Raw genomic sequence first — 21,348 nt, 5'->3', positions numbered from 1 at the left:
TGGTTAGCCTGGAGAAGAGGAGGCTCAGGGGAGACCTCATTGCTGTCTACAACTACCTGAGGGGAGGTTGTGGCCAGGAGGAGGTTGCTCTCTTCTCTCAGGTGGCCAGCACCAGAACAAGAGGACACAGCCTGAGGCTGCACCAGGGGAGATTTAGGCTGGAGGTGAGGAGAAAGTTCTTCCCTGAGAGAGTCATTGGACACTGGAATGGGCTGCCCGGGGAGGTGGTGGAGTCGCCGACCCTGGAGCTGTTCAAGGCAGGACTGGACGTGGCACTTGGTGCCATGGTCTAGCCTTGAGCTCTGTGGTGAAGGGTTGGACTTGATGAGCTGTGAGGTCTCTTCCAATCCTAATAATACTGTGACACTGTGATCGAGGCTCTCTCCCCTACTCGACCAGGTTGCTGAAGGTCCCATCTAGGGTCACCTCTGTGAGAAATATATAGAATCATATGTTTGGTCTGATCAATTCATGGCAAGAGGTCACAGACAAGGAGCAAGGGGGGGTTTGAATGAAACTGCATTCCTGCTTGCACCACCATTGCAATAAGCTTAAGATAAGAGTAATTAGATTGACGAAGGAGGGAGGCATGTGGAAGAGATTGTCTTTTGCATATTGAAATGGAAATGCCTTCCTCCTGGTGCCACCTTTCCTGTATGAGCAAATAGAAGAACCAGGACTTTGAAGTCCATGAGGAAGACACTTAAGCAAGACCCCTTACTTCATCAAAGATTACCAGAGGGACCACTGGATAAAAGGAGACCTGTGTGGAAGAGACAGCTCACATTCCTAAGAACTGATAAAGAAAACCCAACCTTTTTTTAGAACTGAGTAAATATGTAATAGAATAGGGTCTAAAAAGAGAAAACTGAAGGCAAAGGCTGTGTGTTGGGGTCGATCAGTGTCCCCTCGTGCCCAGGCCTGATTGCTTGAGTCCTGCAACTTTATTAAAAGCCTTAACTTGCATGAATGCCAGTTTGTGCCTGTTATTTATGACACCTCCTTGACTAGGTTGCTGAAGGTCCCACCTAGGGGCACCTCCTTGACTAGGTTGCTGAAGGTCCCACCTAGGGGCACCTCCTTGACTAGGTTGCTGAAGGTCCCACCTAGGGGCACCTCCTTGACTAGGTTGCTGAAGGTCCCACCTAGGGGCACCTCCTTGACTAGGTTGCTGAAGGTCCCACCTAGGGGCACCTCCTTGACTAGGTTGCTGAAGGTCCCATCTAGGTCCCTTCCCCTGCTTGACCAGTTTGCTGAAGGTTCCATCTAGGGGCACCTCCTGCTCAGTCAGGCTGCCAAAGGTCCCATGTAGGTTCCCTCCCCTGCTCGACCAGGTTGCTGAAGGTCCCACCTAGGGGCACCTCCTTGACCAGTTTGCTGAAGGTCCCACCTAGGGGCACCTCCTTGACCAGTTTGCTGAAGGTCACATCTAGGGGCACCTCCTTGACCAGGTTGCTGAAGGTCCCACCTAGGGGCACCTCCTTGACTAGGTTGCTGAAGGTCCCATATAGGTCCCTTCACCTGCTTGACCAGGTAGCCAAAGATCCCATCCAGGGGTACCTCCTGCTCGACCAGGTCGCTGAAAGTCCCACCTAGGGGCACCTCCTGCTCAACCAGGTTGCTGAAGGTCCCATCCAGCTAACAAGTGATAGGATGAGAGGAAACAGCCTCACATTGCACCAGGTTGGATATCAAAAGAAACTTCTCGACTGAAAGGGTTCTCAAAGGCTGGCACAGGCTGCCCAGCAGGGGGGTTGAGTCTCCATGCCTGGAGGTGTTTCAAAGAGGCAGAGATGTGGTGCAGAGGGACATGGTTTAGCACTGCACTTGGTCGAGTGAATGGCTGGGCTGGATGATCTCAAAGGTCTTTTCCAACCCAAACAATTCTGTGATTCTGTGACTTGCAGGTTTGGAGGTTGCACAACTTCTCAGGGCAAACTGTTTCAGTGCCTCAGCACCCTCATGGGGGTGAATTTCCTCCTGTCCAATCTACATGCAGCTTCTTCCAGTTTGAATCCATTGCCTCTCACCCTGTCCCTCCAACACCTTCTCACAGAGTTGCTCTCCATCTTCTCTGTGTCAAATACTCCAAGGCTGCTTTTTTAATAGGCGTTTTCAGAGGATTGAGCTGTCCAGGGCCAGTAGGTTGTGGTCAGGCTGTCTCCTGGACTCCTTTACGCTCCTGAAAAGCAGCATGGCAGGACAGAAGCTTTGCTCAGCACTGCTCATTCAACCAAGTCCCTTTACCATGGCTCTTGGAGCTCTGGCTGCAGCTTGCTCCTTAGCAAGCCATGACACTTGGGCTCTGGAGGCACTGCCCCCACCATGATCCATCCCATCTGAAACTCTTCCCCCAACAGCAGACGTGTGCATGGCTTTGTGACCTCTCAGTCAGCTCAGGCGACCTTGGCCCTGGTCCTGGCTAGACTAAATGTTTTCAGTGAGAGTTTATACTCAAACTGAAGGTGTGGGAGCTGGACAGAAAGAGAGCTGAGGGTGCTGGCAGAGAGGAGCTGCAGAGGAGGCAGCAGTGCCCAGGTGGGCAGCAGAGCCAGGGGCAGCCTGGGCTGGCTGAGGAGCAGTGTGGGCAGCAGGAGCAGGGAGGTTCTTGTGCCCCTGTGCTGGCACTGCTCAGGCCAGCCCTGGAGTGCTGTGCCCAGCTCTGGGCTCCTGCATTGCAGAGAGCTGCTGAGGGGCTGGCAGGTGCCCAGAGCAGGGCAGCAAGGCTGGGGAGGGGCCTGGGGCACAGCCCTGTGAGGAGAGGCTGAGGGAGCTGGGGGGTGCAGCCTGGCCCAGAGCAGGCTGAGGGCAGAGCTGATTGCTGCCTGCAGCTGCCTGCAGGGAGGTTGTGGCCAGCTGGGGTTGGGCTCTGCTGCCAGCAGCCAGGGCCAGAAGCAGGGCACAGAGGCTGAAGCTGTGGCAGGGCAGGCTGAGGCTGGGTGTGAGGAGGAAGCTGTTGGCAGAGTGATTGGCACTGGCATGGGCTGCCCAGGGAGGTGGTGCAGTGCCCATGGCTGGGGGTGTTGAAGCCAAGGCTGGCTGGGGGCACTGAGTGCCATGGTCTGGTTGGTTGGGCAGGGCTGGGGGAGAGGTTGGCATGGGTGAGCCTGGAGCTCTCTGCCAGCCCGCCTGGCTCAGCGTCCCAGGGCTGACCTCCCAAACACGCCTTGGGTTCATCGGTGCCGAGCAGCGCAGACGTTAACCGCCAGCAGTGCGGCGCCGTGAGCGCTCTCCGGCTGTGGCCGCGGCGTTGCGCGGTCAACGGGCGGCTTCCCGCGGTCAGGGCCGGTGCAGGGCTTTCGCTAGGCGCCCGTCCCGGCTCGCTCCGTGGCCGGGCTCGGGGGGGCGCCGCCGGCCGCCGGTCTCCGTAGCAACGGGCGGAAGGGGCGTGCGGAGCCGGCCCGGGGCCCGGAAATGACGCTGCGGGCGGCGCGGAGGTGGCGGAGCCGGGCCGGAGCCATGTCAGCGGCTGGCGGAGGGCAGCGAGACACCGGGGCCGCAGGCGGGTGAGGCTGGGCCGCGGGTGGCCCTGCAGAGAGAGTGGCCTCGGCGCGGCGGGGCGGAGGCGCGGCGGGTACCGGAGCTGCCGCGGGGCAGCGGGCGGGGGGGGGGGCGGCCGGCACTGAGGCCTCTCTCTTTCAGGCGCCGCAGTAAGTGGGACCAGCCCGGCCCGGCCCCCGCCTTCCTTCTCCCCGCTGCGGCGCCGCTGCCCGGGCGCCCTTTTCCCGGTGGCGGCGATGGAGGCTCCGCCGTGGCGGGTTCCGAGAGCTCTGCAGCCCCTTCCGGAGCGCTGGACGCGGCCGCGGCCGTGGCCGCGAAAATCAACGCGATGTTAATGGCCAAAGGGAAGCTGAAACCGGCGCCCAGTACGACGGACAAGGTGGGTGTCCGGAGGGCGGCAGGAGCGGCGCTGCGCACGGCGGGACCGGCAGGCCCGGGGGGATGGGCGGCAGAGAGTGTCAGGGCTGGGAACTGCGACCTTTATTTGTCTGAGCAGCTCTGAGCGAAAGCAGAAGTGCTGCAGGAAAGTGAGAGCGGACACAGCCTTTCCCTGACCTTTATTCCAGCTGACCAAGGCAGAGGCAGGGCTGAGAGAGCTCTTCCTTAAGGTTTAACCCATCTCTAGGAAGATGATGGAGTTTGTTTTTCCCCTGAGTAGTTCTGGAGTAAGTGATGTTAAAAACTGCTGTGTAAAAGAGTCTGTTTAAAATGTATGTCCGAATTATCTGCCCTAAGGAATCCTGCTTTGGCAGGGAGGTGCTTGGATCAATGTCATTAATATCTTTGTTGATGATCGGGAGCAGTGAGTGTGTAGCTGGCACCAAGGTAGGAGCAGGAGTAGAGCTGGGGGAGGGCAGCAGAGCCCTGCGGAGGGACCTGGCCAGGCTGCATGGGTGGGCAGAGGCCAAGGGGATGAGGCTGAACAAGGCCAAGGGCAGGTTCTGCACTTTGGCCACAGCAACCCCAAGCAGCTGCAGGCTGGGGCCAGAGTGGCTGAGAGCAGGCAGGCAGAGAGGGCCCTGGGGGTGCTGGGAGAGAGGAGCTGAAGATGAGGCAGCAGTGCCCAGGTGGGCAGCAGAGCCAAGGGCAGCCTGGGCTGGCTGAGGAGCAGTGTGGGCAGCAGGAGCAGGGAGGTTCTTGTGCCCCTGTGCTGGCACTGCTCAGGCCAGCTCTGGAGTGCTGTGCCCAGTTCTGGGCTCCTGCATTGCAGAGAGCTGCTGAGGGGCTGGCAGGTGCCCAGAGCAGGGCAGCAAGGCTGGGGAGGGGCCTGGGGCACAGCCCTGTGAGGAGAGGCTGAGGGAGCTGGGGGGGTGCAGCCTGGCCCAGAGCAGGCTGAGGGCAGAGCTGATTGCTGCCTGCAGGGAGGTTGTGTCCAGCTGGGGTTGGGCTCTGCTGCCAGCAGCCAGGGCCAGAAGAAGGGCACAGAGCCTGAAGCTGTGCCAGGGCAGGCTGAGGCTGGATGTTAGGAGGAAGTTGTTGGCAGAGAGAGTGATTGGCACTGGCATGGGCTGCCCAGGGAGGTGGTGCAGTGCCCATGGCTGGGGGTGTTGAAGCCAAGGCTGGCTGGGGGCACTGAGTGCTGTGGTCTGGTTGGTTGGGCAGGGCTGGGGGAGAGGTTGGCATGGGTGAGCCTGGAGCTCTCTGCCAGCCTGCTTGGGTTTGTGATTGTATGACTGAATGATCTCTGGAGGTCCCTTCCAACTCCCACCAATCTCTGGTTCCATGTTTAAAAAGTCATTAGGAGCTAAGTGTCTAATTTCTAAAGAACTTGCTCAGCTTCTGGTCAGCCCTGAGGTGAGTTTTGGTCAGCTGATGCAGGGTCTGGAGAGAAACAGCTCAGGGGACTGGGGTTGTTCAGCCTGGAGAAGAGGAGGCTAAGAGGAGACCTCATTGCTGTCTACAACTCCCTGAAAGGAGGTCATAGCAAGGTGGGAGTTGGTCTCTTCTCCCTAGTAACAGGTGGTAGGGTGAGAGGAAGCAGCCTCAAGTTGCACCACGAGAGATTCAAGTTGGATATTAGGAAAAATGTCTTCACCAAAAGGGACATCAGACACTGGCCCAGGCTGCCTGGGGAGGTGGTGGAGTCCCCATCCCAGGAGGTGTTTCAAAGACATGATGAGGAGCTGAGGGCCATGACCCAACAGCTGTATGCAGGCAGTGAGGAGGTTATGGTTGGTGTCCTCCAACCAGGCAGTTGACTCTGTGGTGATTTCAGAGCTTCCAACAGCTGAGGTTTAGTAGCCAGTGCTGCTTTGATCCATGCTGTCAGCAGTCCTGGGTGGTTTCACAGGTTGCTTGCTGCACTGTGGTGTTCTGCTCCTCGGTGCTTAGCAGCCCCCTGAGGCCATGAAACTTGCAGCAGCCAGGAACCTGGCTTGGCTTCAGGTTGCCTCCATATTCATCCTAGGTGAGAGTGAAGTTTGGTTGCTGAATGGCAGTTTGAAACACCTGGAAGATGCTGTAAATGTCTCTTGTTTCCATGCCATTGTTGTTCATCCCTGAGTTCCATTTGGTGTCGTTCTGGCATCTGGTGACAAATTGTATTGCTCTGGGAGCCATTTACTCAGTTGATTAATTTGCAGATGGAATTGTTTTTGCATTTCATATGCTGCTTTTGTTAGGAAATGCTCAGTGATGACATTAGCACAGGAATTAAATCTGGTGGCACTTCAGATTGTGAGCAAAGAGAAATGAAAGGAGCCTGCAGGGTGAGGAATGTGATTTGTGTTAAGAGTGGAAGCAGTGGAGCTCAGGGCAGCCTGATCTAGGGTGGGGTGTCCCTGGGCATGGCAGGGAGGTTGGAACTGGCTGATCCTTGTCCCTTCCAACTCTGACTGATTCTGTGATTGTGCAGTGCATTAGATTGATGTCCTCCTCCAGCTGCCTTCTGCCTCTCAGGCAAGTGCTGTGCTGTGTGTGCTATTTCTGGGAGTGGATGGATACCTTGTGGATGGTACTGGAAGATTTGTGGTGCTGAGAACCATGCTTTAGTGGTGACCCAGCAGTGCTGGGTTCATGGTTGGACTTAATGATCTTAAAGGTCTCTTCCAGCCAAAACGATTCCATGATTCCCTTTTTATAGTGCCTGGATTGATGATTATGTCCCCAGAAGCATTGCAGAACTGGAAGGATGTGCTATCTACTGCTCTAGGCATGGAAAAGCTCCAAGGGCTTCTTTGTAACTCCCAACTCTTCTGCCCTATCTTCTGAATCTCTTTGTGGCTCTGTGGCTTTTTCTTAGCACTTAGCTAATGACACAAAATGCTCTGCTTGTGAATTAAAAGCAAGAAGGGGGTAAAGTGTAGTTACAGTATGGATTCATTTACATCTTGAGCAGCAGTTCTGATCTGTCTGGGAAGTTGAGAGAACTATGAATCAGATGTTTCATTGCTCTCAGATTCCTGTCAGAGATGCTTTCATTTCCATTTGAACAACTTCACTACCTGCTCCTGCATCTCTTCCATTGACAGAACAGAAACCATAGTTACTGGTTTTACTGAGATGTGCTGGAGGTAAAATTAGTCTTTTTATTTGGGCTTGAGGTTGTGAAGAGGTAGATGAGGGAGCTGGGGTTGTTTAGCCTGGAGGAGGCTCAGGGGAGACCTCATTGCAGTCTATAGCTACTTGAAGGGAAGCTGTAGCCAAGTGGGGGTTGGTCTCTTCTCCCAGGCAATCAGCCACAGAACAAGAGGACGCAGTCTCAAGTTGTGCCAGTGCAAGTTCAGGCTGGATGTTAGGAGGAAGTTCTAGGCAGAGAGAGTGATTGGCACTGGGATGGGCTGCCCAGGGAGGTGGTGCAGTGCCCATGGCTGGAGGTGTTGAAGCCAAGGCTGGCTGGGGGCACTGAGTGCCATGGTCTGGTTGATTGGACAGGGCTGGGTGCAAGGTTGGCCTGGATGAGCTTGGAGCTCTCTGCCAACCTGGTTGATTCTGTGATTAATAGTAGACTACATCATGAGCTTCCAGCTGACATCTGTAAAGCTTTTGGGTCCAGCAGCTGGAAGCTATTCCTCTCGAGAGTCCATGGGCCACTCTGGGGGTTACATCATTCCTCTCTGCTTTCCAACTGCTGGTTTTTTGCAACGGTTGTGTTTGAAGCTACAGGCTCTGGGAAAAGGTCCAGCTACAAGTAAAAGCAAAGATGACCTTGTGGTGGCAGAGGTAGAAATCAATGACGTCCCCCTCACGTGCAGAAACCTGCTGACCAGAGGACAGACTCAGGATGAGGTAAGTTCAGCATTCACAGCTGGTTCTTTAGCCTGGAAGCAGATTTGTAGCCATCAGCAAGGGTTTGAAAGGAGCTCGCAATAAACTAAATTCAGAGGTGGTTTCCTCTTTTACCAAAAGGACCTGAAGGGGCTACAGGAGAGCCAGGGAGGGAGTTTTGGCAAGGTCTTTGTGATGGTTTGGGTGTTACCTGCCCACCTGCCCCACTTAAGAAAATCACCCAGACTAGACTCAGTCGATCTGGGGATTGGAAGGATGAAGCTTTATATCTACAGCTCAGTGCAATATACAAGCAGAGATTGACAATCCTGACAGCTGTAGACAGAAATAGGCAAGTCAAAAAGTCAGACAGAAACACAGCAGCCCTCCCAGAAACCAGAGTCCTCAGGGGGGGCTCCCAACCACCCTTCCACCTTCTTCCCACCCCTCTGCCTTACCCCAGACTTTGCTTTACATTCAGGGTGAGTTTGGAGGGTTGGCCAGGCGGGTTAGGAGGCAGGATTAGTCAGGCAGCAGGTTGGGTGAGAGGGAAGTGCAGCCCAAAAGCCAGAGAGAGACTTTGTTTCCTGTTTTGTGTTCTTGTGCATCTCAGCAAGCCTATGAGTGCAGCAGCCATCACCTGTGTTTCCTTTTCACAGCCTAGCATCTAGTTTCTCTCACCAAAATATCCCAGCTAGGCTCAAACTAGCACACTCTTGGAGTGCTATGAGGAGGGGGAATGGCTTTGAGATGGAAGAGAGGAGTGAAAACTGGAGATGAGGAGGTGAGGGTGGGGAGACACTGGCACAGATTACCCAGGGAGGCTGTGGCTGCCCTCTCCCTGGAGGTATTCAGGGCCAGGTTGGATGAGGCCTTGAGCAAGCTGAGCTGGTGGGAGGTGTCCCTGCCCGTGGCAAGGGGTTGGAGTTGGATGATATTTGAGGTCCCTTCCAACTCAACCTGTTGTAGATTCATTCTGTGATTCTGTGAACCCCTCTGGTGTTTTCCAGGACACTTTTGTTTGGTAGCTTATTGGTTTGTGCAGTCACATGCTGAGGTAAGGTAGCATAACTCTGGTGTCCTTTAGCAGGCATCACTCATTTTTCTAGCACTTTGTTCATACATTTTGGTCCTTTTACACACAGCAGGGCTCAAAGCACTTCATTTTTAGTGTATGTTCTTTGTTTGCTGTTGGCAAACCTGTCCCTGGGCTTTTTCACTTGTAGATAAGTCGACTGAGTGGAGCAGCTGTTTCTACTCGAGGGAGATTCATGACTGCAGAAGAGAAAGCCAAAGTGGGACCTGGGTTTGTATTTCTTTTTGAAGCTTTCTGCCTTTTCTTTTCCTCCCTCTTTGAGTGGCTAATTGGTAGGGTTTTGTTGCACACGAGCAGCATCACTTCTGTGTGCCAGAGCGAACGAACCACTGAGTGTTTTGAGTGTTTGCCATCAGAAGGGCACAGAGCTGCTTCCTACCTGTTGAGAGGGTGAGAATAAAAGTACGAAGCACAAATGTGACAGGTCAGGCTGTGCTGAACTTCTGTCTGAGCAGTGTCCTGCACCTCTCGTGCATTTTGCCAGCAATGGTGACCACAGCAGACAACTTCCAGGCCCATCCTGACAGGCTGCTGAGCCATCTCGCTGAAACTATATTCTTACCTTGAAAGCTTGGACTAGATGATCCTTGGGGTTCCTTCCAACCTGGTATTCTGTGAATCTATGAACTCTGCAGTCACAGACAGACAATGTTTCCCAATGTTGTCTCTTTGGTTACTTAACTTTTCATGTGGACAGCAAACTAACATTTAACTTTAACATCATCTTGTCATTACCATCCCCAATCTGTCTGGCTTTGCTCATTGAGTGCTGTGCTGCTCAGGGGGGGATGTCTTTGCTTCTTCCTTTTGAAGAGCATTTCAAATCTCTCTGAAGACCTTCTGTGGCTAGATGACTGCAGTGTAGTTGATTGAATCCATAGCTGTGTGTTCTCTGGGGGCTTAATGAGATGTTTGATGTTTCCTCTCCAGAGATCGTCCTCTGTACCTTCATGTCCAGGGGCAGACACGGGAGCTGGTTGACAGTAAGTGCACAAAGCATTCTGCTTTCTTCCTCCTTTGTGGTAAAGGGGCTTTGTTCTGGCTCCAAGAGCTCCTGTCCTGCCTGGGCCTCTGGAAAAGAGAGGGAAACTTTAGACTGCTCAGGTGTTCATTTGAGCCATGCCTTCAGCTGGCTCTTGGAACCCGAAGCTGCCACTTTGATTTCCACAGCCAGTAGCCATTTTTTCACCTTAGTTTACTCATTCATGCAGATGTGGATTCTGTACAGGGTTGATGTAAATGTTTCCATCATTGGCAAAAGCATGGGGGGGCCAAAACTGCTCACTGCATTGATTAGCCTAAGCTCTGTCAGGGTGGGAGTAGAGAGGGAACCTGGATGCCTGTTGCCATCCTTTGTGAGCCCATCTCAGAACGTTAATCTTGGTCCCCACCAGCAGATGCAATCTTTTTGTCTGCTGTCACAGAATGTGGGAAATGAACTTAGTCATGTTCTGGTTTGATGAATGTGGGCAGTTGAAAAGGGCTGAAATTAACTTCCCTGTGAAATTAACTTCTGTGTTCCATCAACTAGGAGCTGTTAACCGAATTAAAGAGATCATTACTAATGGAGTAGTGAAAGCAGCCACAGGTTCTAGTCCAACGTTCAATGGAGCTACAGTGACTGTCTACCATCAGCCTGCTCCTATTACTCAGTTATCTCCAGCAGTTGGCCAAAAACCTCCATTCCAGTCAGGGGTGAGTAACATTCGTTGGAGTTCTGTTGCATTCCCCAGGTGCATGATTTGCCTGTTACAAAGCTGCACCTGTTATCTGCTCCTTATTAAAACAAAAGCCCCAACAGAACAAAACCAACAGCAAACCAAACCCAAAGCAACAAATAAACCCCACAAAACCCCCAACCCAACCAAGCAAAAAAACCAAACTCCACCACAGCTAAAAAAAACCTCAACCAACAAAACAAACACCGTGGCCAGAAAAACAGAGAAACCCAAACAAACCTTGCACGTTGTTAAAACTGGAGGACTGCTCAAGCTGAGTCTGAAGAGTGAGGCTCAGGTGACGGTAGCCTCCTAAAAGAAAAGGGATGGAGAGACCCAGTCCTGCTTACAGGAGAGCAAAGGACTTGACTGTGCCATCCAACACTCCACTGTTGGCACTGAAAGGCAGAAACTGTACTTTTCCTTTCACTGAAACCCAACCTGATTAACTCTGTTTAACATTTACAGATGCATTATGTTCAGGACAAGTTATTTGTTGGTCTGGAACATGCTGTGCCTACATTTAATGTGAAGGAGAAGGTGGAAGGACCTGGTTGCTCCTACTTGCAGCACATCCAGATTGAAACGGGTGCCAAAGTTTTCCTTCGTGGGAAGGGCTCAGGTTGCATAGAGCCTGCGTCAGGCAGAGAGGCTTTTGAGCCCATGTACATCTACATCAGGTATGCCAGGGGAGGTTGTTCAGTGCTGTAGTGATCAGTCATGAAGGCAACTTCATCTTTAGTCTGTTGGGGAGCTCTTTCTTCTGGCTGACTTCATGCAAATGGAATGAATTTGGGCCCTGGTGTTTGGGGTTTGTTTTAACAGAGATCACTCTGTGGTGGTAGAAAGTGAAATGCAGCCCTGAGGTATTGCTTTGATGGGGAGATGCAGTGAAACTGGTTATAGGCTGGATGTTAGGAGGAAGTTCTTCACAGAGAGAGTGATTTGCCATTGGAATGGGCTGCCCAGGGAGGTGGTGGAGCCACCATCCCTGGAGGTGTTCAAGAAAAGACTGGATGAGGCACTTAGTGCCATGGTCTGGTTGACTGGATAGGGCTGGGGGATGGGTTGGACTGGATGACCTTGGAGGTCTCTTCCAACCTGGTTGATTCTATGATTCTGGGGGCTTGGATGCAATGTTGAGCTTTAAAGGAGGATTCCACCATGCATTGACAGATCAAATCAGTAGTTCTGTGCTCATTTCTTGCAGTATTTAGGCTGGGCTGAATTTTCATGCAGAAAACAAATACTGCTTTGGTTCACAACTGTGCTAAACAAGAGCTGCTGGAGTGCAGCTCAAGTGCCTGAGCATTCATTGCGGGATCAGAGGATGTTAGGGGTTGGAAGGGACCTCCACAGATCATTGAGTCCAACTCTCCTGCCAGAGCAGGAGCAGAGAATCCAGTGCAGGTCACACAGGGACACATCCAGACAGGGCTTGAAAGTCTCCAGAGAAGGAGACTCCACAACCTCTCTGGGGAGCCTGTGCCAGTGCTCTGTGACCTTACAGCAAAGTTCTTCCTCATGTTGAGGTGGAACTTCTGTGCTGCAGTTTCCATCCATTGCTCCTTGTCCTATGCCAGGGCACAAGTGAGCAGAGCCTGTCCCTGTCCCTTCCTGACCCCCAGCCCTCAGATATTTATAGGCGTTGCTCAGATCCCCTCTTGGCCTTCTCCTCTCCAGACTAAGCAGCCCCAAGCCTCTCAGCCTCTCCTCATCAGGCAGTGCTGCAGTCCCTTCAGCTTGCAGCCCTCCATTGGACTCGCTCCACTAGATCCCTGTGCCTCCTGAACTGGGGAGTCCAGAACTGGTGGGGCATCAGCAGGGCAGAGTAGAGGGATCTGACCACAGGCTGCTGCTGAAAGAAGCAGCTTCCAAATTCGGTGGAATCATTTGTGCTGATGAAGTATTTTTCTTTTCTTTGTATATGTTTTCAGTCACCCAAAGCCAGAAGGTTTGGCAGCTGCTAAAAAGCTGTGTGAGAATCTGTTGCAGACTGTGAGTAGCTCTTACAAAGAGGAGATTTCAGAGCCTGTTGTAGCTTTCACGTGTGCCTGGCTAATCATATTATTAATGCTCTCAGCAAAACTCTCCCTGGGTTCTGACTTTTCCCTCCCTAATTCTTGTGCAGTGAATAAATGTTTCTCAGGATGGAGCTGCAGTAGTAGAATTGGGAGGAGAATAAAAAGGTCAAAGGCTTCCTGAGCAGAAGTGGGAAGGAGGAGGGGGGCCAGAGGCTTGTCTGACTGTATGCAAACAAAGGAGTCTTGCCTCTTCTTTTGTTTCCTGATAGCTGCACTCCCCTTGCTTTGCTTTTAAGTGTTATCCAGAGCCATTGCCATCTGATTTCTTTTCCCCTAAAGTGACTGTTGGGCCAAAAAACCCATTAAAAAACATCTCGTGTCCACAGAGAGAATTAAGTTCAGCTTCCCTTAGGTGACTGCAACACAAAATCCTGTGAGAGACTCCTCCTGGTAGCATTGGCAATTCACTATGGGCTCCAGAGTCTCCTCAAACAAAGATCTGGAAGCTTTTAGGTTCTCTCTGAGTATTTTGTCTCTGCTTAAGTGTTTCATTTGCCACTCTTTAAGCTGAGCCTGGATTTTTTCCAGCAGTCTGCCCCAGAGCCCAGCAGGGTTTGCAGGTTTTATGTTTGGGTCAGTGCTTTCTCTGTGCACAATGTCCTCTGTCCAAGTCCCTTTTCAGTTTTTATGAGGATTAAAGGGGAAAAAAAAGCTATTTCTTGACTGAGCTTTGAAATGTCTTTTGTAGGTTCATGCTGAATACTCTCGATTTGTGAATCAGATAACCACTGCAGTACCCCTGGCAGGTAAGTGTGAGCAGTACTGAAGGGTTTGCAGCTGCTTTCTGCAGAGATGGACTTCACAGGCTCACAGGATATTAGGGGTTGGAAGGGACCCAAGGAAATCATCCAATCCAACCCCCACTGCCAGAGCAAGACCACACAATCTAGCACAGATCACAGAGGAACACATCCAAACAGGCCTTGGAAGTCTCCAGGGAAGGAGACTCCACAACCTCTCTGGGCAGCCTGTGCCAGTGCTCTGGAATCCTTAGAATCACAAAGTTCCCCCTTGTGTTGAAGTGGAACCTCCTGTGCTGCAGCTTCCATCCATTGCTCCTTGTTCTATTCCAGGGAGCAGTGAGCAGAGCCTGTCCCCCCTCTCCTGACCCCCAGAGCCTGTCCCCCCACTCCTGACCCTCAGAGAGGTTGTGGAATCTCCTGTGCCAGTCCTCTGGGACCCTTACAGTAAAGAAATTGCCCCTTGTGTTGATCTGGAACCTCCTGTGCTGCAACTTACACCTATTGCTCCTTGTCCTGTCCCAGGGAGCAGTGAGCAGAGCCTGTCTGTCCCCGCAGCCCGACCCCCAGAGCCTGTCCCCCCTTCTCCCATCCCCCCCTCACTCAACCCCAGAGCCTGTCCCCCCCCTGCTGACCCCCAGCCCTCAGATGTTTATAAACATTGATTAAATCCCCTCTCAGTCTTCTCTTCTCCAGACTCTCAGCCCCAGGTCTCTCAGCCTCTCCTCATCAGGCAGTGCCCTCCAGATCCCTCATCATCCTCATAGCCCTCTGCTGGACCATCTCTAGTAGTTCCTGTCCCTCTTCAACTGGGGAGCCCAAAACTGACCACAGTATTCAAGATGAGGTCTCAGCAGGGCAGAGTAGAGGGGGAGGAGCATCTCCCTTGATCTGTTGGATACACTCTGCTTAATGCACCCCAAGATCCCATTGGCCTTCTTGGCCCCCAGGGCACATTGCTGTGCCAGGGATGTTCTCCCCCAGCACTCCCAGGTCCCTCTCCATGGGGCGCAGGACTTAGTTTTGTGGGATTTGCTTTCTTGTGGAAGTCTTTTAAGTCCTCAAGTTGAGGAGTCTGACTTCTTTTAAAGTAATTAAACTGGATAGGTTTAGGGCACTTAATTGAATTTAATCATAGAATTGTGTGGGTTGGAAAAGACTTCCTAAGGTCATCACCCATCAAGCTAAGGCATTAAATCATGGTCCCAAGTGTCACAGCCACAGGATTCTTGAACACCTCCAGGGATAGTAACTCCACCACCTCCCTGGGCAGCCTATTCCAGTCCCTGTCTGCTCTTGCAGGGAAGAAATTCTTCCCAGTACCCAATCTAAACCTCCCCTGGTACAATTTCAGGCCATTTCTTCTCCTGTCACCTGATACTAGGGAGAAGAGCCCAACCCCCACCTCACTGCAGCCTCCTTTCAGAGAGTTGTAGAGAGCAATGAAGTCTCCCCTCAGCCTCCTCCAGGCTAAATAACCTCAGATCTCTCAGCTGCTGCTCACCAACCCTGTTCTCCAGATCCTTCCTCAGCTTTTTTGCCCTTCTCTGGCCCCACTCCAACCCCTCAATGTCCTTTTTGTAGTGAGGGGCCCAAAACTGAGCCCAGGATTTGAGCTGCTGCCTCACAACTGACTGTTTTTTGCCCTTTCTCTCGCCAGGCTTCACGCAGCCTGCTGCCATCAGCAGTGTCCCCTCCCAGCCATCCTATTACCCTTCCAATGGCTACCAGTCTGGTTATCCTGTTGTTCCCCCTCCTCAACAACCAGTTCAGCCACCATATGGTGTACCAGGCATAGTGCCACCTGCAGTGCCATTAGCACCTGGAGTCCTGACGACAGTACCCACAGGAGTGCCGCCTGTGCCAACGCAGTATCCCATACCTCAAGTACAGCCTCCAGCCAGCACTGGCCAGGTACTGCCATGGATTGTTAATTCCACTGCAATTGCCAACTTAACCAACCTGCTTCTCTGCCAACAGTAAAAAAGAAAAGAGTAGTTCCAGATGGAGAATTCTTTAGAGGATTTCCTTGTTTGGTTGTTGGTTTTGGTGATTGCTTTGCTGATGCTTCTGTCTGAGCAACTAAATTGCTGCTATGGCTGCTTCATGCTGCGTTTTCCTGCCACCTGTTAACATAAAAGGTGTTTGCAGGAGGCCACTGGCTTGGTCAGGAAGGGATTATAGAGCTGCAGAGCCCTGAGACTGCTGAGGTTGTCCAGTCCAAGCACTCACCTGGAGCTCACAATCTCCCCACTGCTGCTAAACCACTGCCACCAAAACGCTTCCCTCAGCACCACATCCATGTAGTTTTTAAACCCCTCCAGGCATGGTGACTCCACCACCTCCCTGGGCAGCCTGAGCCAGTGCCTGAGAACTCTTTATGGGAAGAAAATGTTCCTCATATCCAAGCTGAAGCTCCCCTGGCACAACTTGAGACGGTTTCCTCTTGTCCTGTCACTTGTTTCACCCTGACCCCTCTCCATCCTCCTTTGTGGGACTTGTAGGGTTGGTCCTGGGCTGTGATGCAGCTGTGTAGATGCAGTGAGTTTGAGTTCCAGACAGTGATTAGTCTGAAGTGGGAACACTGTAGAAATGAAATCCTAATTATATCTTGAACTGTGAGTTTGCTTTTAGCTTCTGCAAAGAGAAAGTAGTTGTGTGTTCTCCTGAGCGTGACATTCTGCACCGAGTTCTTGCTTCCCATGCACATTACCAAATGTTCTTGTGTTTTCTTTCCATCTTCTTCATGCCAGAGTCCACTGAGTGGTCCTTTCCTTCCTGCTGCCCCAGTCAAAACCACCATGCCAACTGGTACACAGCCACCAGCTCAGCCCCATCCCCAGGGTCAAAAGAGGCGCTTTACCGAGGAGCTGCCGGATGAGAGGGAATCAGGACTGCTGGGATACCAGGTGGAATAAAATCACCAATTTTACTTCATTCACCAAAATGGGACTTGGCTGGAGAGAGAAGTGTGTTTTTTTTTCCTAGCACAGTTTGTCAGCAGTAGTGCAAGGCTTGGCAGATGGCAGCAGTTAGCAAACAGAGAGGCCAGGCTGGGGCTTCTTTGAGTGGCTGCACTGTGCTCGAGCCGCGGCTGGCTGGGTTCAGGGGCAGGTTGCTCTTCACACCCTCAGGCTCTCATGAAGGGCATTGGTGCCTGCAGGTCAAAGAGGTGACAGCAGTGTGCCACTGGTGACCTTAAAAGGGGTTTCTTTGGGTGATCTTCTTTGAGGAGTGGGAGGGAAAAGCAGTGATGACTTCCAGATTTTCCTGTTTACCTTGCAGGTTGCTCTAGAGAGGATTTCAAGGAGCTTAGTTTTTAAAAGCTTGAGCTTTGGGTTTTTTTTATAGCAGAAGTTAAAGTTGGTTTTAATCAAACTCATTTTTGAGTTCTTCAGACTCAGATGTGAGCAGAGGGAATTTCTGCAAACGTTTCTCTGCCACACTTCTGCTCAGAGCCTGAAACCCTTAGCAGTTTGCCTAGAGACAGTGAGAAACTTCCTCAGACCTCATGTTGGTACCTTGAGCAGGGTTTGCTGTGGCATGAGGTCTATACAATACTCATAACTAGCTGGCTGAGGAAGGAATAAGTAGATCTATGAGCTAAACAGCTCTCTTTACTGTCCTAAACTGCTGAAAACATGGGCTAGGTGCTGAGTTGTCTTCCATATTGGTGCTCAGGCCTGTTTCTTCCTGTGTCACCCTCAGTACGGTTAGGAGAAAGCTTTTGGCTGGCAGTGCTTAGTTCCTCCTGCTAGCTAAAGAGTATGCTCTGAGAAAGTTGGGTTTCCTGTCGTTGTCATTAAGGAGCTGTAGCTCATGGTGTAGTGGTAGATTTGCTAATGCCGTGTGTTTTTCTGCTCATAGCATGGACCCATTCATATGACTAATTTAGGTACAGGCTTCTCCAGTCAGAGTGAAATCGATGGAGCCGGATCCAAGGCAGCAAGTTCCTCAGGAAAGGAAAGAGAGAGGGACAGGTGGGTAGTGGGAAAATCATCCTCCTCAGCTCTTCTGGCATTCTGATCAAAGCTTCTTTCCATTTGCAACTCTTCAGGCTAGGAGAGTTCATAGAATCAGTCAGGGTTGGAAAGGACCACAAGGAGCAGCCAGTGCCAACCCCCACTGCCATGCCCAGAGGCACCCTACCCTAGGGCAGGCTGCCCACAGCCTCAGCCAGCCTGGCCTTAAATACCTCCAGGGTTGAGGCCTCAACCACCTCCCTGAGCAGCCCCTGCCAGGCTCTCACCACTCTCATGCTCAACAACTTCCTCCTCGCCTCCAGGCTGACTCTCCCCACCTCCAGCTTTGCTCCATCCCCCCAGTCCTGTCACTCCCTGAGAGCCTCAAAAGTTCCTCTCCAGCTTTTTTGGAGCCCACTTCAGATCCTGGAAGGCCACAATGAGGTCACCTGGGAGACTCCTCTGCTCCAGCCTGCACAGCCCCAACTCTTTCAATATGTGCTCACAGCAGAGCTGCTGCAGCCTCTGAGCATCCTCCTGGCCCTGCTCTGGACACTCTCCAGCATCTCCACATCCTTTTTGTAATAGGGGGTCCAGAACTGGATGCAGTATTCCAGGTGGGGTCTCACCAGAGCGGTGTACAGGGGGAGAATCACTTTCCTTGACCTCCTGGCCCCACTTCTGCTGCAGCCCAAGTCCTCCACAGGGCTTCTCTGCAGCCCTTCACCCCCAGCCTGTGCCCATACTGGGAGTTACCCCAACCAAGGTGCAAGACCTTGAGGTTGAACTTTATGATGCTTGCATAGAGCCCTCCCCAGGCCTGTACAGGCTGCACCACTCAGCTTGATACCATCTGCAGACTGACTGAAGGTGTCCTGCCTGTCACTGATAAAGACATGAAACAGTCCCCGCAGGGACTCTGAAGTGTCACCACTTGTTACTGGTTTCCACTTGGCTATTGAGCTGTTGACTGTAACTCTTTGAACGTGGCATTCTGCCTAGCTCCTTGCCCATCTATCAAATCCATTCTTGGTGGGGAGAGGACTGTGGTGAAGGTCTGTCAGAAGTCCAGGTAGGTGGCATCAGCTGCTCTTACCCAACGATGCAGTCACTTCCTCATAGATGGCCACGGAATTAGGCAAATAAAAGACTCCTCAGATGGAGGACTGAGTTAGAAGTTTGCTTGCTGTCACCTTGGACTCCTGGCTTGGTTTTTAACAGTAATAGCTTGTCCTGGTTTCAACAGGCAGCTGATGCCTCCACCAGCTTTTCCTGTCACTGGGATGAAATCGGAATCTGAAGACAGAAACGGTGCAGGGTCTTTGCCAGGCAGCCATGGTGAGTGCGGTGAGGAACAGACACCTCAGAGTCCTCTTCTTTCCCCCACGAGCTTGCAGTGGTCTGAACAGCCCTTTGAATGGGTGACTTCACTTGGATTTTTCTTGGCTGCTCTTTAGAGTGTGGTGTTGCAGTGAAAAGCAGCTCAGACTGCACTGAGTCTGCACACAGGAGGCTTCTCTTAAACCCTGAGTAAATGTCTGTGTGGAGGAGGAGAGTAAGGACTGCTGGGGCTGACCTGTCAGGCAGCCAAGGCACAGACTCTGCTGGCATGGTTTTGTAACCCATGTGGCTCTGCACTGCTGGGCAGCTGTCTCTAGAGGCACTGAGGCCTGTCGATGGGAGCTGTGTTTCAGGTGTGGATGTTCAGACATGAGTTATGTCTGCAAACGGCTCCGGTGCCGGCAGGTCCAGCCTTGCCTAGGGTCCTCACGCAGCAGGTACTCGCAGCTTGGTGAAACGTGTGTGATGCTTTGAACTCTCCTGGTAGTTCAGTGCCTTTCAGGTCCACAGGTACCTCACCAGAGCCTGTTTTTAACCTTAGTTTTTCTGCAGTATTGGTCCCAGAGGTTGTTCTGCTGTTAGCTCTCTTGTGCCGTTCTTGCCGCGTGTCGCTCGGGAACGCTGCGGTCGCCCTCGCTCAGACCCCGTTTGCTAACTTGACCTTTTCTGTGTGTTTCTTTCTTCTTTTCTCTGTTCTCTTACATGGTTCTGGTGGATCACATGTGCTGTTGCTGCTGCTGTTTCCTGTGGCCTTCGACCTTGGATGACCATTGGCTTTGTGACCTCAAAATGGTGTCCAACTAACTACTGACAATTAACATCTTTTTTTTTTGTGATTAACTCATTTTGGGGCATTTTATCTCTTTTGATTTTGTTGTTATTTTTTGTTTCCCTTCTTGGGGGTGGGGGGGGGCTTGGGATGGGTTTGTTTTGTTTTCCCCTCTTAGATCATCAAGCTAAGAAGATGAAAACTGCAGAGAAAGGCTTTGGCTTGGTGGCATATGCTGGAGATTCATCAGATGAAGAAGAGGAACATGGGGGCCATAAAAACGCAAGTAGCTTTTCACAGGGATGGAGCTTGGGGTACCAATACCCTTCCTCACAGCAACGAGCTAAACAACAGATGCCATTCTGGATGGCTCCATAAGAGCTTCAAAAGAGTTTTCATCCTTCTTTTTCCTCTTCCCACCCTCCCCTCTCCTCTAGCAATAACGCATGTAGGTTACAGAATGGACTTGGCAAACAACTTTTGCCTTGGTTTTTACGTTTGCAGAAGCTGAAGGGTTGAGTAATTTCCCCTTGAAAGGGCTCCATTGTTTTTAAAATCCTTATTTCTGCAGTGAGTTTGTCAATTACAAAAGAGAAAAAAGGAATATTTTGCCAGGACTTGTCCCTTATTTGTTTGGGGAAGGACTCTAAAGAGAAACTAGGGAAGCCTCTGTCAGTTTGTTTCCCATTTTTCCAGGATAACTTTAAAGTCACTCACGCTGACCTCATTCTACACCTGGTGTTTGTGTTTTATTGAGTGTTCTCCTGCTGTCAGCCTCTGTTTGCAGTCCCATTGAGCTCTTGCTGACCCCGGCTTCAATGTTTGGACTTTGAACAAAGGAAAGTAGTTGTGAGAGACGTGAGGATCACGCTGACTGCAGCTCTTAGTTGGTTTTTACTTTAAGCATCTCCTGTAACTCAGCTTTTTCTTTTGAAAACGTGGTTTTACTAACCCCACAACTTCTCCTTCTAGCTGGCTGTCAGGGCAGGGGGATGCTCAGGGGTTTGGATCTTGCCGTTAAGCCCCAAGGTGCTCTTGGCACCTTAGCACTCACTGTTCCTTCAGTCACCTCTGGCTTCAATCCAGCAGTTGGGACAGAACTCCTGACTTCTTGTCAGGTTTGCCCTCATCTCTTAACTCATTTCACTTCCCTTGGTTCTGCCCCTTCTCGTTTCACGGTGGTTTGACAAGGAAAAGGCAGCAGGTGGCTCCCCGCACGGCGCCGGTGGCCTGAGTGCTGCTGCTGCTCTTGCCTCAAAGCCTGGAAGTGGAACCTGGGAATAAGTTGTTGGACATGAACTGCAGCGTGGGGCTTTCGTGGTGGGACAGGCTCTTGGAGAAAGAACTCTTGTGTGGAGCAGTGAGACGTGGGACTGTGCCGACGTCTTGGTCAGCTTTGGGAACGAGAGAAGTTTTGATAAGCAGGGAGTGTGCTGCTGCTGCTCCTGCACACCTCCAGACTTTGCTGGCTCACTTGTACAAACATTGTCTTTCCTATATGTTGTAAATAATGAGAATTGTACTTTCATTATAAATAAATGTATAAATATTCTGCTGCTTTTTGGGGGGGGGATGAGGATTGACTTCCATGCAGCCAGACCCTGCCCTAGGGAATTTTTTGGGATGCAAATCTAACCTAAAACAGATTAACTCCTACCTCTCTTCAAATAACAAGTGCGAGAGGCTCGAGTCGTGCCAAGGAAGGTTGAAGTTGGGTATCACAGACTGCATCGGGTGGGAAGGGACCCTCCAGGGGCATCTTGTCCAAGCTCCCTGCAGGCAGCAGAAACACCACCCGCAGCATCTTGCTCAGGGCCCCGTCAGCTTTGGCCTTGAATGTCTCTAGGGATGAGGCTTCCCTCACCTCTCTGTGATGCGCTTGCAGCATTTCGCTCCCCTGACTGTGCGGAGCTGCCTCCCGCTGTCCAGCC

General features: G+C 51.8%; 1 protein-coding gene and 1 non-coding gene across 4 annotated transcripts; both read left to right on the top strand.

Moving 5' to 3' along the window:
- Positions 1 to 3,414: 3,414 nt before the first annotated feature.
- KHDC4 (KH domain containing 4, pre-mRNA splicing factor) lies at positions 3,415 to 20,969 on the top strand. Of its 3 annotated transcripts, none has more exons than XM_064176085.1 (14): positions 3,415 to 3,506; positions 3,643 to 3,880; positions 7,600 to 7,728; positions 8,934 to 9,013; positions 9,734 to 9,786; positions 10,335 to 10,498; positions 10,990 to 11,201; positions 12,459 to 12,519; positions 13,294 to 13,351; positions 15,006 to 15,259; positions 16,099 to 16,254; positions 17,213 to 17,325; positions 18,554 to 18,645; positions 19,596 to 20,969. In XM_064176085.1, the coding sequence occupies exons 1-14, from the start codon at positions 3,415 to 3,417 to the stop codon at positions 19,793 to 19,795; spliced, it is 1,902 nt and encodes a 633-aa protein (XP_064032155.1). In that variant the 3' UTR covers positions 19,796 to 20,969. The 3 variants fall into 3 exon arrangements, with proteins under 3 accessions (XP_064032155.1, XP_064032156.1, XP_064032157.1); XM_064176086.1 differs by having other exon boundaries at positions 3,423 to 3,506; positions 7,606 to 7,728; XM_064176087.1 differs by lacking the exon at positions 19,596 to 20,969 and having other exon boundaries at positions 3,423 to 3,506; positions 17,241 to 17,325.
- On the top strand, positions 10,778 to 10,908 carry LOC135192793 (small Cajal body-specific RNA 4). Its single transcript, XR_010309030.1, has one exon. It is a non-coding gene; the product is annotated as a small Cajal body-specific RNA 4 (non-coding RNA).
- Positions 20,970 to 21,348: the final 379 nt, after the last annotated feature.

This window comes from Pogoniulus pusillus, chromosome 43 (genome assembly GCF_015220805.1).
Source record: "Pogoniulus pusillus isolate bPogPus1 chromosome 43, bPogPus1.pri, whole genome shotgun sequence".
Lineage (NCBI taxonomy): Eukaryota > Metazoa > Chordata > Aves > Piciformes > Lybiidae > Pogoniulus > Pogoniulus pusillus.
Note: the sequence above shows the minus strand (reverse complement) of the source record. Positions and strands in the feature narration are given on the sequence as shown.

What these genes read in the sequence shown, in the direction of transcription:
- KHDC4 (XM_064176085.1), top strand. Translation starts at nt 3,415, where the DNA reads ATGACGCTGCGGGCGGCGCGGAGGTGGCGGAGCCGGGCCGGAGCCATG. An exon ending in AAAGCCAAAGTGGGACCTGG is followed by an intron (nt 9,014 to 9,733) that starts GTTTGTATTTCT and finishes TTTCCTCTCCAG; the next exon opens with AGATCGTCCTCTGTACCTTC. An exon ending in GTGAGAATCTGTTGCAGACT is followed by an intron (nt 12,520 to 13,293) that starts GTGAGTAGCTCT and finishes TGTCTTTTGTAG; the next exon opens with GTTCATGCTGAATACTCTCG.